This window comes from Pyrgilauda ruficollis, unplaced genomic scaffold (genome assembly GCF_017590135.1).
Source record: "Pyrgilauda ruficollis isolate IOZ18807 unplaced genomic scaffold, ASM1759013v1 scaffold35, whole genome shotgun sequence".
Lineage (NCBI taxonomy): Eukaryota > Metazoa > Chordata > Aves > Passeriformes > Passeridae > Pyrgilauda > Pyrgilauda ruficollis.
The window spans coordinates 8,142,587-8,161,124 of record NW_024524934.1 but is presented as its reverse complement, the minus strand read 5'-3'; the positions used below and the strand labels follow the sequence as shown (position 1 = coordinate 8,161,124).

Here is an 18,538-nt window from a genome sequence, read left to right as displayed (position 1 = left end):
CATTGTTTTTGGAAGCAAAAAGAGTGAGTTTTACTACCTCTTATGTTTGCAAATATAATTGTCTAAATATAAACTGATTTTCCCAATTAAATGGTTCTGACTAAGGTTTACTGCCAAAAAAATGTGGTTGTGCATATATTTCCTGCCCTTGTGCCACGCTTCTTTTTTTCCCCATGTGAAAAACCTCTCTAATGTGCATCTAGTTGAGCTGACTGAAAATAAATTCTAAAGAAAAAAAATTCTCTGCAGATTCACTGCACATTTCCTCAGGCCCTTACTGCTGGCTTCCCAAAAGTTTTGTGTGTCCTCTTCTGCCCGTGAAAGGTAGCTGGGAATACTTTCTGTACCTTTTTCACCAAATTCTGTTGACTGCATTACTGGAGAGGGTATGGTCTCCCTTTATTTTGCTAGGTTGGAGCATAAGACAGTAACATAGATCTTCACCTTTCCATGTTGATGTACCCCAATATTATGTTTCCATGCTTGTCTGAAGTATTTGCTTTGTTCTTCACTCCCTCTGCAAGTGCTGTTCCTGTGTATTTCTGAGACAGAAAACTGCTTAGGCCAGGAAGAGGACAGGAAGAAGTGAGGTTTGTAGCACCTGCTTGGGGAAGCAGGAAACCAAGTGTGTTTGACTACACCCATTGTGTGGGAGCACTGTTATCCTAAAACTCTTCCACACATATCTAGCAGTAAATACGCTAGTTTGCTTTTCTCCTGGCTGGCACATTTTTTTTTTGCTCATTTGGTTTTAGGTTTGTGTTTTGTTTTGTTTTATCCCAGTTCTGTTTCAGGCACTTGAAATTAGTGTAGAATACCAGCTTCTGGAATATGATACCTTTTTATGGTGTCTTTAAGTGTTAAACCAAAAACTGAAGCATGAGAAACTACAGATAATTTTTGAAAACTTCATTTCTTACAACTAAATGAAGCCCAGTTTCACAATCCAGGGATTTCTTTTTGCTTTTGGTAAAGTTAGTGTGTGTAGTATAAATACTGTTTAAAAGTCTGCACTGTACATTTCTGCACCTAAGCTTACTCATCTAGAGTATTTTTACAGTAGAAGTACCTGTTTTAGAGTTATGCATCAGAATTTGATGAATTCCAACCTATAATTGCCTTTTTTCCTCATTGAAAAGAAATTTAGATGGACTTGCTCTGCTATTGAGATGAGTGTAAGGAAAGATAAAATCTATACTTTTCTCTAGCAAAGTCCATGCATAAACTTTTTAAGCACATCCTAATATGCTAATTTTACAGCGCCCTTGTTTTAAGTTACTATGAACATGACTGGGTATTTAAATACAGGATGTTCCAGATTTTCTGTGTTTAAGGGCCTAATAAAGGGTTACATAATGCCATTGCAATGTCTGAAAACTTTAGTCTTTGATCAAGCCACTAACTCCAAGGATAATGTGCTTAAATTTAGCACAGTGCTGACAGTTTCTACAGTGGGGAAAAAAAAACCAACTTTCTTTTGGCATAGAATAATCTGTCAAGTTGGCACTTCCCCCCCCCCTTACTGATATTTGTTTCTTTCTGTTGTGTGCACTTACTGGGATATCACTGGGATAATGAGAACAAAACTGCTCTGTTTGTATTGGTTTGTTTTTTTTAAAGACCACTGACATTTTTCTATAGAAAAGGAACTGAAAATAGAATTGCACAGACATTGCAGCAGCAAGAATGGGGCAAGTTATTTTAGATGTGCCAGTTCCCATTCTACTGACGGATTGCACTTTAAGCCTACTGTTTTATTTTAAAATTGATGAATATGTGCAGGCTCAAGGCTTTCATCTGGCCTGAAAGTTAAGCGTGTTTCTGAATTGGGACTTTACAAACACTGCCATAAGGATCCTGCCATCCCCACGTTCAGGCAAGCCCCGTTGGTGTTTGGGGAAGATAATTTACATTGAAGTCACAGAAGGCTGGTTGGGTAGACGAACATTTGTCTGTAGTCCTTCTTTGTGTTTTGAATAAATCAGCTGTGTACTTATCGGTTACACAGACAAAATGAAAAGGTGCTTGGCTTACTGTGTTTTGTTCTAAGTTTTTAAAAACTAAACCTTTAAATGTGGTGGGAGAAAAATCACGTCTGTGTTGATGCTGTTCTTAGTGCTGCTTCTTTGAAGTTATTTACTCAAGAATGCAGATGTAGAAACTGGACTGAAATCTCAGGATCAGTGCTTGAGGCTGGTGAACTCAAGCTGGATTGTGTCCAATGAGACCTGTCTTGGTCCTGCTTCCTTTTTGGTGCTGTGGTGTCCATCCATTGTCTGTGATGGATGAAGGGACACAGTGTTGTGGATTGGGAGCTCAGCAGTGCTCTTGAGAGGTGGTGTGGAAATACTTGTTTGGGATCTGGGACACTCATCACATCTGAAAAGACTAGCTGGGGTCAATATCTGTTACCCAAGAATTCCTTTGTGAGAAAAAGGTGGGGAAGTGGTGTATTTAATGGTTATGGAAACCAAGGATCCAAGCTCCAGATAGGTACCTGAGCCCTGCAGGTGGCTTAGAAAGAGGGAGAAAGGAGTGCTGTGGTGTTCCCACCCTGGGAACTTCCTAGAGTTTGAGGGACTTTCAGAGAAGGCTTTGCAGGGACTCAAGTGTCTACTTTGTTGTATTTTGCTTTCCTCAAGTTGTTGTCTTCCTTGTTTCTGTTAGTTTTCACTTAAGCATCTCTTTCCTAACTTTATGTATGTCTAAATGGGGCCTTCTGAGCTTACCTGGCAGAAGAGCTGGGGTGATGCAGTAATGTGGCGATAAGGTCAGTCTGTTCTCTCTTCATCAGCATGAATCTATGCATAACCGAGGAGGGTGGATGCTACAAGATGCCATCTTTCCTATCAGAAATACTTGATCCAAGGGACTCTTTTGTGAGGAAGCAAAGCTGGTAGTTCTGGTATTGGGGTTTTTTTGCTTAATTTTGTTAATTTTGTTGGGATTTTTTTTGTGTATGCTAAACTTCTTGTTTGGATAGCAACACTTCAGTCCTCTTTTCCTTTTCTTATTAAAATACCCTCTATACTCTGAAGTCCTAGTTGTAGTTCTGCATTTAGACATGTCTGACACATAATACTGTGAAATACTCCACCTGCACAGAGGTATGTAAAATTATCCTTTTAAAGTATTTTTGGACTTACAGGCATTTTAATTAGTGTGCTGCCTCACTGCTGAGCAGTCTGAAGAAGCGAGACAGATCTTCTAATAACCTAGAGGCATTCTGGTTTAAAAGAGCCACCAGAATGACTTAAGGCTCCAGATTGTTTGATTTTCCTGCTGTTCCTATTACAGGTAGGAGTTAGTGCGGACTGTCTTAGATACAAGGGAATTTCGTCATGTGGCATCACTTGCTGAGAGAGCAGTAATTAATGAGGTACAGGTAGTGGCAGAACATCGCTGCACATAAATGATCCTTGCTTAAATATCTGTTCAACATACAGTCATTACAGCTCAATGTGAGAGCTGCAGACAGTGAGCTAAAGCTGTTTTAGGATCAGGTCCACATATTAAATTTATCAAAGGTAAGTGTATGGGAGTGTGACTTAGCATTATGATGTAGATTTGACTTTTCAAGCTTACTTTTGACTTAAATGTTTTTCTTTTAAAATTTTTGATGACTCAGGGTTTAATCTATAACTATATTTTTTATCCTGCTAGTGATTATTCTGCTAGTGCTTTCATAGAGGTAATCCAGAAAGAACATCTGTTTCAAGTTTACAGTCTAAATCATGGAAGAATATTTGACCCTGTAAGTAGGGAAACAGAATTTACCCAGGAAAACAGCACAACAAGCCAAAATACTGTCAGTTTTGTATATTCTACTTCACCAACTCCATTTTCTGCATGCAGCTGCACAAAAAACGCCAAGGCTATGACAACTGAGTGCTGCTTCTGAAGAGGACAATAATCTTAAATTAGTCATGCATATACGCTTTTCTCTCTCTGTCTCTCCCATGACAGAAATTCTATTTTCAAGCCTTTGCTTCTGCCCCCCCAAAATCTTCCATAGGACTCCTACAACACAAAGCCAGAGAAATGAGTTGTTTTTTTTATAGTACTGGAGATGTGACATGTCAGCAGTGGAATCAGTATTTCCTCAGTGTAAGTTATTTTTTCTCTTCTCTGATCCATGCTGATTGCAGTCTGCAGTGCCTGTCTATGAACAGAAAATACAGCATCCTGCAAGTGACAGTCAGTTCTGCTTCCTTTACAAATAAATGCCTCTCTGTGCTGGCTCTCAGTGCACTGAGTTCTGTGTGAAGCAATACCACTATGGGCAATAAGGGGAACTGCATGGACCATGTTACACAAATCCTTTTCCTTCATGGAAGCCTAGATCATAATTCTAGAAGTGGGAAACTTGACATGGTCTCTGTGGTATTGCCCTCCTTTTTGGAGGTGCTTGTCCTCTCCCTGTGTAGAGCTAAATGATCTCTGCAGAGGATATTTGTCCTTATGGTTCATAAAAATAGTCTGGAAGATCAAAATATTTTGAGAAATTTCAGCAGGTATCAGATAACTTTGAGATCTGTTTAAAGACTATTCCATCTCTCTTTCTTAACACACCCCTTCTAAATATCACACTTTTGATGTTATGAAATGCTGTAATAACAGCAGGTCTGTTTTTCAACATCAAAGTAGAAATGTCTCCAGCAAAGTGAACTTAAACATGTTGTTTGCCAGGTGTCTTTGATTATATGTGCAAAATAATCTTTTAAATATGGAAAACAAATTACTGCATTTCTGTAGTTCTTGCTTTATTCTTTGGAAGAAAGGCAGCACCCTGGAAGATGGGGCTGATCTGCAGCAGAGTGGAATGCCTTATTATGGCATTCCCTTTCCAAAATACTACCCAAGTGCTCTTGTACTCCACAGACAGTGGTTTGACTTGAGTTGCTGTTGCTGGCAGTAGTTTCTGTTAGCAAGGTTCTTTATGCTTTTCCAAATACTGAAAAGAGCTGTTTGGTCGTCTGTGGTACGTCTGTGAATAGAGGAGAAAGTCTAATTTACCAGATAAAAGCCTTGCAGCAATCTCCTAAAGTAGTGCTCAGAAGCTCATTAGTACATGGCGACAGAGTATCTTGACCATGAGATGTAACTTCATCTTTATACTGAACCACCATGAGAGACCTCCTCTTTTATACTTCTGTTCAGCAAATAAAATGCAGCTTTATACCTTTATTCTCTCATTTGGCTGGTAAGTCCAAGGCCTGGAATAAACTAGAGGTATCTTCTGCCATATCTGTAACCTGACTGCATCATCTGCTACATGTTGAAGTGGGCGTGGACCTGGATGCTGGCTGGGATTATTCTGACAGCCTGGCTGTGCTCAGACACACTTGTACCTCTCTCTGTGAATGGGCAACATGCCTGGTTTTTATCCACAGATTGTGTGCTCTTGAGGACACACCAGCACCCTGTCATCCAACAAGGGGCAAATCAGCAGTGTGATTGCTTGTAATGATTATCAGAGTTACAGCATGAATAGGAATTTTGCTTACAGAGGATGGTCTGGTTTGGGTAATGGACTTAATTGGCATTTGGAGTTTGGAGAGAACTGTGTGGTCAATTTCTTATATCCTCCTAGATTTTTGGAAAGTGAGATCAGATTTTCTGCACGCCTAAGGGAGGAAAAATGTAGTAGAGGAAAAAGAAAGTATTTTTGTGGTCAAAACAGAATGAGGGATATTTCCTTCTGATACTTAACTGTAAGGAAAAGGTTAAAAGCACTAAAATAAGAGGCTATGTGTTTCTACTTAACTATCTCTTCCTAGAGTGTGATCTAGTAACTCTCAACCGTGTATTGCCACTTTTTTAAACAGGGAGATTTGCAGATGCAAGGTTTATGGGGTGAACAGAATTGAAACTTCCTGAAGTGGCTTATCAGTAGCCTACCTTCAACTACAAGAAGCAGTGACCAAGACTCTTTGTAATGATTTGGTTTAAAGGTGTATAGTCAGGTTTTGTCTCCTCTCATATTTTCTGTTTCCCATCTCAAGAATTTCTAGCTAGGAAAGGCACTTTCTCTTTTCTCTTTTTAAGATTTTTGTGAGATTTTTTCCAGTAATTTTTCAATGTATCAGGCAACATTTTACCTCTCTCTTTGGAAATCCTCTATGGCTCCATGGCTTTCCTGTTATAGTTACTGCTTTTGTTTGAGGTTTTTCTTTTCTTTTTCCTCCCCAGCCTTCACCATGGAGCCAGTTTGCTCCCAGCACAAAAAGTGATAATTGCTCCTATTCAGTGTTATGGACATAAGCCTCATGTCCTGCAAAGGGTGAAATTTTTAGATGCACCTATTTAACTCCAGGTATTTGGAACCTTGATTTTGTGGTTTGCCAACTGGCATTTGCCCTTAGAAGTGCCCACTTGCAAATGGTTAATTGGATCAAATAAAATACTGAGAAAAAAACTGTGTGGATTTCCTCTGAGAGTGGTTAGGAAGTTGAGGAGATGACTTTGCTATGTACAAGGCCCTGCCTGTTGATGGAGATGACTGAAAAGGTGGCTCCAAATCCCTAGGAGTTAGTGTTTCCCCTTCACACAGTACCAGTCCAATGTTTGCAAGGTTCACCCTGTTAAAAATGGGGGAAGATACAAAGGCTCAAGACAGATGGAACTGACCTTTTGTGTACTTTGAGGGATTGGATTATATCAGAATCCAATAGGGGGATCTTGAAACCACCATGTTTGGCTATTCTTGCATCAACATCATGGGTGCTTGGTGGGTTGGTTTGACCTGATTGCTAACTCTGTGTAAAACTCAGATTTGCAATATAAACATCACTGCTGAGTTATTGCTACTACAGAATTTGATAGAATACAGGGAGGAACTACACTTTATTTTTTTCCTTCGTTGTTCATATCTGCTCTGGATCCATCAAGCCTTTTAAAGTTGAGACTAATAAAGAATTAAAGGATTAATTAACCAGATCACAATAACGATCAACTCGGTTGCGCTGGAGCTGTTCCAGATTTTCTCTGTCCAAAAGTGTGGATATCTTGTTTCTGTATTGCAAGGCTGTCTCCAGTTGGCTGTGACTCAGACACAAGTCTTCCAGATGTTGTTGCAGAGTATTGTGATGAGACTGCCCTTCTGTCTTCCAGTGTTTAATCATGGAAAATGAAAGGAAGATACTGTCTCCTTTTGGCAGCATATCATGTGCTCTGGTTCCTAATTTTATTACATCTCACTCTCTAGAGCATGGAAGAAAGTAACTGTAAAAAGCAAAGGTGTTTCCTTTCTCTTAGCGAAGTTGAAACCAGATGTGCAAAATTTTGGTGGCAACACCGAAGAGATGTGGCTAGCTAAAAACACGTGTCAAATGACTTGCAATGCTGTAAAAGGTTAATTGGCATATAATTTTTATTTCCTTGTTGCTTTTGCCTGGACACCATTCATCAGTGTTCAGAAGCCCTGAATTTTCTGTTTGTAAAGTGTTTTTAGCAACAGTGGAAATAACCAAAAGGGAATAGTATGAATCCTTTTCTCTTTGGAAAGAGAAAGGAAGGAAAGTGTGACTTAGTTCACTTATGATGCAGCACAACATTTGTTAAATTCTTAGGGATCTGTTTACTTGGATGCCTTAAGTATGTAGAATGTAGAATAAAACTAATGTCAAGTGGAATGCAGTAAAGTCACTCTCAGATGAACTGTCAGCCTTTGTGTGCATGCATGTGAACACTGCATGTGTTAAACACGGTACATAGAAATAACTAAATAGAGAAAGTTATTATGTTGCATCCCTCTATTCTCTATTGCTGTGTGTAGAACAGAGCAAGTCTGGTTTATTGCCAGATTATTGCTTGCTGAGTGCATTGGGTCTGTGATGTTTGGCTGCTGTGCAGAAACCCTTATAAACCAAAAACTCATTGAAACATAAGGGCGATGTTTTGACCTGGTACGAGGCTTTGTGCTGACCCTTGCAAACAGAGCATGGAGTCTTGGTTAATTGTCTCGGTTAATTTGCACAACAAAATGAAGGTGTGACAGTGGCACGGTTGGTAGCACAGGTAACACATACTCAAAGGCCAAGGCAAGCAAGAGCACACATACATCAGGCTGCTGAGCTGTCCTTTGCTGGATGTGAGCTTGTGATGAAGTCGCTGCCGCTTTTTTGCTGCTGCCGCCACTGTCATTCCCTGCTTTAGCTGTTTAAATAATGTTACAAGCGTGTCTGCTCTGGGATCTTGCACTTTCCTTATGCTATGTGTGTGAACCTCTGAGATCCCAGCATCCTTAACATCTCAAACTGGGCTTACAAGAACCGGATGAAAGTAAAAAACAAATGCCTACTTATCGTGATGGCTTTTACTGGTGTAAAGTTTCTGTGAGTGGCGCTGCACAGAAGGGGGTATTGTCTTTCAAACAATCAACCACATCAGTTTCTGTGAGTCTTTGCACTTTCCTTCTTTATGCCAGATCAGAGAAGCTCTGCATGCCACAGAGCTGAGCTGCACTGGATGTACCAGTGTGACCCCAAGTTGGATGGAGCAGGATGGGGGGGATTCAGGTTCACTGAATTGTCACTGATGAGTTGGCACCCATCAGTCTTGGGAACTTGCTTGGAAAGGATGCAAACAGAGCAGCCCTGTAGGGGCTTCAGCGGTTTCTGCTGCCCGTGGAAGGGTGGGAGCAAGGTGTTAGCATTTTGAGTGTAACTCTATGGTGACGGACAAGTTCAGGACTTCTACTATAGCATCTGGTTTTGTGAGACCAGTGCAATTTTGTTCTTTTGTTCTTTTTGTTCTATAGATCTTGCACTAAAAAAAGAGAATTACTTGCTTTGGTTATAATTCTCTGATAATTTTTATTATAAGTGCTGGTTGCTTGCATGAGCAAGAAATAAATTGATATTGTCTCTGCTCCAAACAACTAGAATTCAGCATGCCTAAATATTTAAATTATTGCATTATTCTATTGCATGACTGCCTGCATCACTGAAATAAGGCAACTGCACCAATGAAGCCAACAAACCTTTAATGGAAGCATTTGTATGAACAGCTAACACCATGTTGGACGTAGTCCACCAGAATAAAAGCACTTTGGGGCTATAGTATCTTGTTAAACACATTGTAAATGTTTTTGACAAGAAGCCTGGCAGAATCCAACCAGCCCTGGACAGCCAGCATGTCAGAGCATTTCCGAGTGAGATGTATTATCCTGGCCTGGACTGATAGCTTTGGATAATCCTCTAATCCAAGTGATTGCTTAAATGTTGCAGCCTGCTTAGTTTTGCTTGGTCTGGGACGACTTGCTGCTGGAGAGCTCAGGGTGAATTTTAAAAAACCCCGGAAGATTAAAAAGAAAAAAACCAAAAAACAGGACTGAGACACTGTGACTGAATAAATGAATTTACCTCCAGTTGTCCAGGGTCTAGGCTGGACTTAAGGATGTTGTATCCCAGTAGTGTATTTGCTCTGTTAGAGACAGCTCCTGGCTCTGTTTTCGCTCTGACTTTGATCTGTTTTTCCTCTCACTTCTGGGATTTTTGCTGAGGCTGTCAAAGAGAAGGTGACTTGAAGTAGGCAGCGTGATGTCAGTTTTACTCTGGAGGACACTGAAGCTTTTGCTTGTCCTTGTGTCTGACAAGAGTAGCCTCTATTCCTGTACTGTTTGCCCTCTGCATGTCTTGTGCTCCCACTGCCATCACTACTTCCTTGCAGTGAGGCCAGACTGATTTTCACATGCAGTAGCCAAAGAACATTTGAGAAGCATATTCTTTTGGGTGTCTGCTTGATAGTAGAGCAAATTTGTTTTCTTTGCACTCAAATCACAAAACAATGGGGAGTTGGAAGCTCTGTGTGGAAGATGCTGTGGAGTGGAGGAATTCAGCTAGGGTGGCTGCCCTGTTCTCACTCCTAGTGAGCAGGGTCACATCAGGATTGTTGATTTTGCTCTTGTGTTGGGGTGGGGGAGAGTCAGGTACTGGGGTAATATTTCAGAGTCCCAGACTGCTTCCTGCCTCTCGCCAAGGAGACTGAGAAGGGAAATGATGTGCCCTGCACCTGAGCCAGGCTGGCAGCAGAGCAGAACCTTCCTCTGAGGAGAGTGAGAACCACCAGAGCCCCAGCTGTACCTTGGGGTAGCTGGAGCCTGACCTTCCTCATCTGCTTCTGGGTGGCTGTGTACCTGTTTAATCCCTTCTGTCCCTGGCCAAGAAAAGTTACCACATAAGTTCACAAGTGAGAATGCTGAGAAGGGAAAATTCCTAGCCCATGATTTTGTCCCCTTTTCTTACCTCTGCTCTCAATTGTTCTGAGAAGAGAGAGAATTCTCGCCTCCTCCTCCTCCAAGAATCAAAACAGTTTTTTGTTTTGCTTGTCTTTTACAGATCAATTTTGTAGCCTGTCAGCTGTTTGCACTTTTGGCTGCATTTTGGTTTCGTATTTACTTGAGTCCCAGTCATGCCAGCTCCGCTGTTCGCCATGCATTTGCCACCCTCTTTGGAATATACTTTGCTGTCTTCTGCTTTGGGTGGTGAGTATTTAGTCACCATTTAAGACAAAGCTTGGGTAAAAATAATGTTAAGCTTTCTATCAGCTCTTTCGGATTATATCATTTTAATCTGAAGGCTCTTAATACTACCTTAAAAAAATATCCTAACGAACATAACCATTCCAAACCCTCAAAGTAAAATGACTCATGAAAGTATTTATAGGTGAAGTATTTAATTTAATTTGTGATGTTTGTTTTGGAAGTTAAGGCCACACCAGTCTTCTGTGAAGATACCTTTTCTGGAAAACATGTATCCAACTTCAATGTGCGCTTTGAGCCAGGCTACTCTTTCAGTTAAACACATGGATAATATCTTTTTAATAAGTATCAGTCTGTGTTGGATAGTCAGGCTATAAAGATGTTCTGTGGTAATCCAGGTTTACTGGTACCCTGATATGACATCACATTGATGTCATTTGCATGGGAAAATATTCTCTTGCTCTGAGCTGCCAACACTTCCAGGTAAAATAGAAATTATCTAAATACTCACTTTATTGTCTTCAAGGTATTCCATTCATCTTTTTGTCCTGGTGATGATGAACTATGGCATTATGAATATGGCGAGTATTCCCAACATCCACAGGTGAGCTGATGTGGCTGCAAGTCTGTAGCTGCCCCTCTGATAACTTCTCTCCTTTGAGGGAGAATCATGAGGGTTTTTAGAACCACCTTCTCTTCTTTCCTTCCCTTCTTTTCTTTTCCAGTTACTTGCAGGAGCTTCATTCATGCAGTTACAGAAGCAGCTGTAATCTCAATTTGTGTTTTTTTTGGGTTGATGTATTGCATTTTCCTATGAAATTGCAGGCCTCAAAATTTGACTTTTGCAGGCATAATAATTTATGATTCTTTGATTTCTTAGACATAATGAAGTAATGTTCTCCTTGGTCTTGTATTCTTCCAGATTGCATTTGATATTCCTTTTTAATGTGTTTTCCCCATTGCTGTTTGGCCTTTAGGTATTTTCCACTTATTCTTGAGTTAGGTTGTTCAAATAAGGTCACTGAGGCAGCTTAGCTTAGTGATCCACAAAATGAGGTCTTGCTTTTGGTACTGAGCTTTGTGAAAAAGTAGAAAATACCAGAACTATTATTGCTTAAAGTGGAAGTTTATGGTTTGGGTGTGTGACAGGTGTTTTCTGTCTCTGCAATGTCTGGCTGTCTCTGTAGCTGCTGCTGAATGCTCAGAATCCACATAAATCTGGGCTGGGCAATGGAAGCCTTTCTTCACTTGCCTTCAAGGTCAGGGCTGTCTGAGAATCTGATGGTCAGATAATCCTCTCACCTTCCTTTTTTTCCTGTGGAGACCCCTCTCTGATATCTAAATGGGAACCCTACTTATGATTTTTCTAAGGTTATTTAGAAATGTGAACTGTAAAAACCAATCCTGTCTATAGCAGTTGTTAGCATTTTGCACCAGCAAGACAGGGTATTAATGAGGTATTTTTTCTACCCTCTCACAGAGTGCAAAGCCCAGAAGTCTAGAGGTAATTAATAATGTCATAAAAAAGATAATGTCATAAATTGGACAATGTTTGTTAAAGAAATGCCATTCAGAGACCAAAATAAAAAGGTGTTACGAATTTGTATTATGGTTTCCTGGTCATTGTCCCTGCCTGTCACTTGAGGGAAATGCAGGACTTAGTGGCTGCAGATCAGAAGAACCAAGTCTACAAAGGAATCATCTACTAGTTATTTAAATCTTCCCAGACAAGGTGGGATTGTGATAAGAAAAAGAACACAGCTTCAGCAGGAAACCCCCTCACTCTTTCTCTTTAGCCAATTAGCCACAGTGGCTATAATAGCAACATAGCTTTGTACTGAAACACAAATCAAGCCAGTTCATATAATGTCGCCCACTGCTGCAAGACTGTCATGTGTTGATTTGAGTCAATGTGAAATGTCCATCCAACGTGCTGAAAAACCTCAGGAGTTCTGAGGGAGGATTGGGTTAGGGCTTTTCTATTGTGTTCTGCTAGCCATAGCTGTGTGACTCTAAGTGCATCCACGTTGTTAATTTTGGCAAAGTAACAATGTATTCAAACCAGTTGAGAGTAAGCTTGAGCAAGGCCACTTTAAGGTCTCAACCTATTCATACAGGGGAACAGAACCCTCAGAATGGGGCTTCAAGACTTGGCTCTTTATTCCCCCAGAAAAACACAGTGGAAGAGAACAAATTAAATAAACTGCATAATTTAACCTTCATGCTCTTTTCCCTGGTTATTTTTTGCTAGTTTGTTCTCTGGTGAAGCTGCTAGCCTTCAAGGCCTACAAATGGATGAATTAATCCGGCACCAGAATTGCTCCCAGCTGCAGCAGCAGTTCAGTGTATCTCTCCCTGCTTGCCCCCTGTTTCAATGTGAGTGCTACACACCTCAGCATGGGGGTTATTTCAGGTCCTTCATCCTGTCTCTCGCTGTTACATGTCTGACTTGCCTTTGGATGGATGCTTGCCATTCTCCGTTGATGAGAGGGGAACCCAAGGACCTTGCTGAGGCAGGACTGGATGCCTGACCCAGATAAAATATGATAAATTCTACTCTGAATCTCCTGAAGAATCTGTCATGACCCTTCTGTCTGCCTTTCATCCAGCTGTTTGCTGTGGGCCTCATGACCTGCAGGTTGCCTTGTGATCCATCACTGTCACTCACACTGCAGTTTATTAGCCCCCAGGGAGGAAAAACTCATTTCTTTTAAAACCAGCCATAATTTGACAAAGGTCTGGCTCTTTTTCAGTTGTCTGCTGCCTGATCCTCTTGTCTGATTTCATCTTTAGTTCTCCCCTGTGGTGGATGCTCTCATGGGTCCGCGGAGGACTCTTCTTGGCAGTGTGTGCTGGCCAGCGCCCTGAGGCTCAGCCCTGCCAGGCACGCAGGATGTGCCATCTCCTTCTGTAGTCTGCTGGCCTTTGCCTCTTCTCCCCTGCATGGATAACCTCAGCTGTGGAGGACACCAGTAGACCTGGTCCTGGCCTGTCCATGTGGTTCCAGCCTTTCATGCTGGTGTCCCTGCTCTCCATTGCACGGTGTAATTTGGTTCATGTGTCAGTCTGTCTCCAAACATCCATCCAGTTCTTTCTTCCCCTGTATCCTCTTCTTTGCTCTTGTAAATACAGGGAGAAGTTTACTTGTATGAAAGGCTGCATCTGCCCATGCAGACACTGCAATATTGCCAGTCTTCAGACTGTTCAGCTGTTAAGGTAGAATCATGCTACTGCCCTGCCCAACAGAAGTGAGCTATCATCTTGAAACACAAAATGAATTTGTCACATCCTACCTAAGGAATGCTTCTGAAGTGATCTTCTAGGTCCTTTCCAATCTGTCTGATTCTATGATTTTTCTGGAAGATGGTGTGCTTCAGTATGGAGAGCTGAAAAGACTGGGCTATGTGCCATCATCTGCCTTTATATAAAATCACCTTAAGCTTAAAATATTTTATTCTTTGTGAAATCTGAGGAAGAGTTGTAAACAAAGAACATTTACAGACAAAAATACAGTAAATGACATACAGTATCATCTGGTTTCAAATACTTAAGATGGACAGAAATTTCAAAATAATATGTGAAGATGGGAGCTTTGAAAATTCAATTTTGCAACTTGAACTGATCCTATTTCTTCTTCCACTTTTTCCCTACTCCCAGAATGAGGAGACACCTCTGTAAGGTTTCAGCTGGGTACACAAAACCATCATCCTCCTTTGAGAATTTCTTCCAGGTCTTGTAGCATAGCTCCAGACTTTTTAACAATCTGATTTGAAAAAATCAAAACAAGCCCAACCCAATTTGAGTGATTCTAGTTCTTGTTAGTACTTGTGTTGGTAACTATGTGTTCTGTGTGTTGTTTTTTTAGGTACTCCTTTGTCGTAGCTATGGGATACCTCACATTGTGCCACATAAGCCGAATATACATATTTCATTATGGCATTCTCACTACAGATTTTTCCGGGTGAGTGAGTCTGCAAACTGGTTCCTGTGTCAATCAGTATTAGTTGATTTCAGTAAGTTGTAAGAGTAATTTTTATGTAATTTTTATGTTATCAATCAGTATTAGTTGATTTCAGTAAGTTGTAAGAGTAATTTTTATGTTATCTATGGAGCACCTGCAATTTTGTTTCCCTTAAGCTTTTTATGAGGCTTTTGTTGTGATCTTTGGGGTTTTGTTGGGGTTTGTTTTGTTTTGGGTTTGGGTGGGGTTTTTTTTGTTTGTTTGTTTGTGTTTTGGTTTTGTTTTTTGAAAAAGGAATACGCACTGTATGATTTTTGCACTGATTCAGTGTTTCTGCTGTTTTCTTGCTGGAAGCTGTGTAGTTGGGAAGGTAGAGCTTAGTTAGCTAGCTAGGTTTCCTTGCAGAGCAGCCTGGGAGGATAAGTCGGGCAGTCTCTCCCTGGAGCTGTAGGAGTGACTTACCTGGCAGATGCTCTGCTCCCTCGTGCTCTGCCCTGAGGAGGGGGGTGGGTTGCTCTCCTTCCAGCTTCCTAGGCACAGCTGTCAGCTCTGTGTCTCCTCTCCCCCATTCTGATTTATCTTGGAGCCCCAGCTGGGAAGGTGTTTCCCAGCCCAGGCCCTCCAGGGTGTGAGGGCAGGACCTGTGCAGGGCTGAGTTGCTGGTGGAGCTGGGTGAGTAACCCAGGCAGAGAGGCAAGAGATCAGCTCAGTTTGTCAGCACTGGCTCTCTCATGGGGCCAGCTTGTGGCTGCTGCTTAAATAGCACAACTTTTTGTATGCTGTGATATGTGTGAAGCAGTTTTCATATACACTGTAGTCTCTGATTTCTCTCAGAGAAGCAGTGGAGGATGCTTTGCGAAGATAGAGACAGCCAACTCTATGTGCTTTGTTTGTGGGAGGAAGGTGTGCTTTTGTGTGATTTGAAACCAGCGTGCTAATCTCTATTCCACTTGTTTAATTGAATGTCTGAAGGCCCAGTAATTAGTAACATTCCATGAAAAATTTCTGTAAACTTACACAGTAAGTTTATACATGACTCTTCCAAGTCTCTTCCATCTTGCAGGCACAGAGTAGGAGAATGAAGGCTTTTGCTGTCTTTGTGCATGTGTCTCTCTCTTTGAGGTGGTGGGTTTCAGCATTTAATTAAACTTCAGGTGGCGGAGGGGAAGTTTCTCTCAAACTCGTGAGGATTTTTTTTATTAAGAACGCTGCAGTAATAGCAACTTACATGTTTAAAGAAATTTAGTTCTGTAATTTTTTCTGCAGTTATTTTAATACACAAAAGCATGTCCTCAAAGAGCACGACATACCAAGAAGGCTATAAATGGGATTGGAATGCTATAGCTCAGTGTGTGTAAGACACAGAGACAGAGAGAGAAATGTGAGAGATCATGCTTTTCTGAATACAGTGTTCAGAAATGCACTGTGAGGCATATTAGCTCTCTCTCTCTCTGAATACATTTAATAAAGATCCAGCTGAGACTGGGGGTGAAAGAAGAGGAATGGTGGTTGTTTGTTATGGATTAGGCAGTGTTCTCTGCTCCCTTGATGAAAAAGTAACTACTCTTATTTAATTATGAGCTTGAGGATAATAATGGCAGTGAAAAAAAAATGCTTGAACTTACTCCGTTATTTGATTTTGACTTGGTGCTTCAAGATACGCACCAATTCCTAAACTTCAGTCAAAAGTAAAACTACCAAGTAGTAAACAAGTGGAAAATGTACTATGGATATGAATTGCACCTTCCTGGTATATTTTAAAAAGCTAAGAATAAATACAAATACTGTAGTGGTATCAATAAAAACTTGTAATCCAAAGTGTTGAAACCCAGATCACCCTCATAAATCTGTCATAAAACCTGTTTCCTTCAGCTTAAATATGTGCCCATTGGAGCTTTTTGCACATACCTGAGCAGATTTGATGACCCAGAGAGATAAAATATGCTCCCTGGACACAGTTTTACCATGTATGAGCAGCAACTGAGCCTCCTCTTGCTCGTTCTCCCATATTTGATGGTTCCTCATCTGTTGCATGTGGTAATAGGGAATCATTAGGACAGGGCCTGCCTGGGAAGATGGCATTAAAGTTGTCCCTCAGGGTTTCAGAAATGAGTGATACAGAACCACAGGGCTGTGTCCATCTCCCTCCAGCCTCCCACAGTTTTGGGTGAATGTAAACTTGGGGGAATCTTTAAGATGCAAAAAAACCCTATCAGCTGCTGACTTGCCTTTGAGGTTTCAGTACCCCATAAGTCTGGTGATATCTGGTTGCAAGGAGGAAGTTTTAATCCACATCAAATAGGCACATAACCATTTCTACTGCCATCAGCTTTCCAGTGTCAGTTCCCTGAAGTGACGAGCCAGATGATCATTGAGTGTTTCACAGCAGCGGTGCTGAAAGACAGATCCCTCATTTCCTCTCTTGGCCTGCCTTGGGCAATTAACAACTTGCACATATAACCCTTTTAAAATGTGCTTGTAAATACATTTTTATGGCGTTTTTACTAATAGTTGGTTGTGCTATTTGTTTAGATCCCTTCCATTTTGAGAACAGAGCTTGTAAAATGCAGGTAGAGGTGGAGAGAGCAAGGTAACTTTTGAGTCATATTTAAGCAAACTGGAAAATGAAAGATCAAGCTGTGGCACTTCACTTCCAGGTTATGGAATAAGAAATAAGGGACTCCTTACCTGCTGGTGACTAGTTAATTCTTAACTCTTGCAAAGAAAAGGTTTGATCACTTAGTACCACTGTCAAAACTGTATTCAAGCTGCTTGCAGCTCTTTCTCGATTTAAGAGTTTTTAATGTATTGCATAGTACTTAAGGAAAAACTCGTGTTTTTTTTTTAAACTACTGACAGGTTTTAAGGAAAACAATTTCCAGCTTGCTGCACTTCAATTATAATTTTTTTTTTAAATGTGCATATATTTTATCAAATTTCTTTCCGTTATATTATTTCTCAAATAAGTGATGATATAATTTAGGAATTTTCTCCTAAAATCCTATTTGTCTTTGAATGCTAATTGTACAGTAACTGAATCCTGTGCTTCCTCCTTAATTCAAATCAATCTTTGAGAGAAACATGCATGTTTTATTTTGCTTGGTTTGCCATGACATTTGTACATCGCACGTGGAAATTTTAACTCTCTCTCTCTCTCGTTTCTTCTTTATGCTAAGAGGATTATGCTGGTAAGTTGCCTGCCTATACAACTTTATAAAAACTGTAATAATATCATACAGTTTGGGGTTTTTTCCCTTTGTATCACAGGCTCAGCCTGAGTATAGCAATATGATATCTTTAAGGAAAATTAATTTAAAATAAGGAATCTTGATTCTGATTTTTGGAAAGTAGTAATAGATAGGGTTTCAGTCTAGCAAGCTGCGTGACCAAATGCCAGATGCACATGATCATCCAGATAAAAATCAGAAGGTATGGAACTTGTGTCTGTTTCAATCCTTTGCTTGATTCGGGCCGTAGAGCTTTTTAGTTTCCCCTTTGAATTCTTGCAATGTCTGAGCAAAATTTCCTAATATAGCAGGTTATTCAGTGAAATGTCAGAGAATGATCATGCATACAGGAGTTTCTTTCATATATGAGTAGTGGCTGAGAGATCTGGGGTTGTTTAGCCTGGAGAACAGGAGAAACCTTATCACACTTTACAACTGCTTGAAAGGAGGTTGTAGCAAGGCTGGGGTCAGTCACTTCTCGCATATAGCAAGTGACAGGACAAGAGGAAATGGCCTCAGGTTATGTCAGGAGAGGTTTAGATTAGATTTTAGGAAGAGTTTCTTCATGGAAAGTGTTTCCAAGCATTGGAACGGGGTGCTCAGGGAAGTGGTGGAGTCACCATCCCTGGAAGTGTTCAAAAAAGATGCAGTTATGGCACTTGGGGACATGGTTTACTGGTGAAGACGGCAGTGCTGGGTTAACAGCTGGACTCAGTGTTCCTAAAGGTCTTTTCTAGTCTTAATGATTCTATGATTCTTGTTGCCATTCCTTACAGAAGAGAAACTCAGTTTGTGAAGATCACCACACACACACTGGCACAGTTTTCAATCTTCTGTTGGTCTTTGAGACCATAGCTGAAGTACCGG

The 18,538-nt window shown here is 40.7% G+C and overlaps 1 protein-coding gene across 1 annotated transcript in view; it reads left to right on the top strand.

Moving 5' to 3' along the window:
* MBOAT1 (membrane bound O-acyltransferase domain containing 1) overlaps nucleotides 1–18,538 on the top strand; it is a 56,063-nt gene that overhangs the window by 12,364 nt on the left and 25,161 nt on the right. The window contains exons 2-4 of the mRNA XM_041475533.1: nucleotides 10,341–10,486; nucleotides 11,010–11,087; nucleotides 14,349–14,444. Coding sequence (XP_041331467.1) covers nucleotides 10,341–10,486; nucleotides 11,010–11,087; nucleotides 14,349–14,444 — 320 coding nt within the window. The remainder of the gene's footprint in view (nucleotides 1–10,340; nucleotides 10,487–11,009; nucleotides 11,088–14,348; nucleotides 14,445–18,538) is intronic.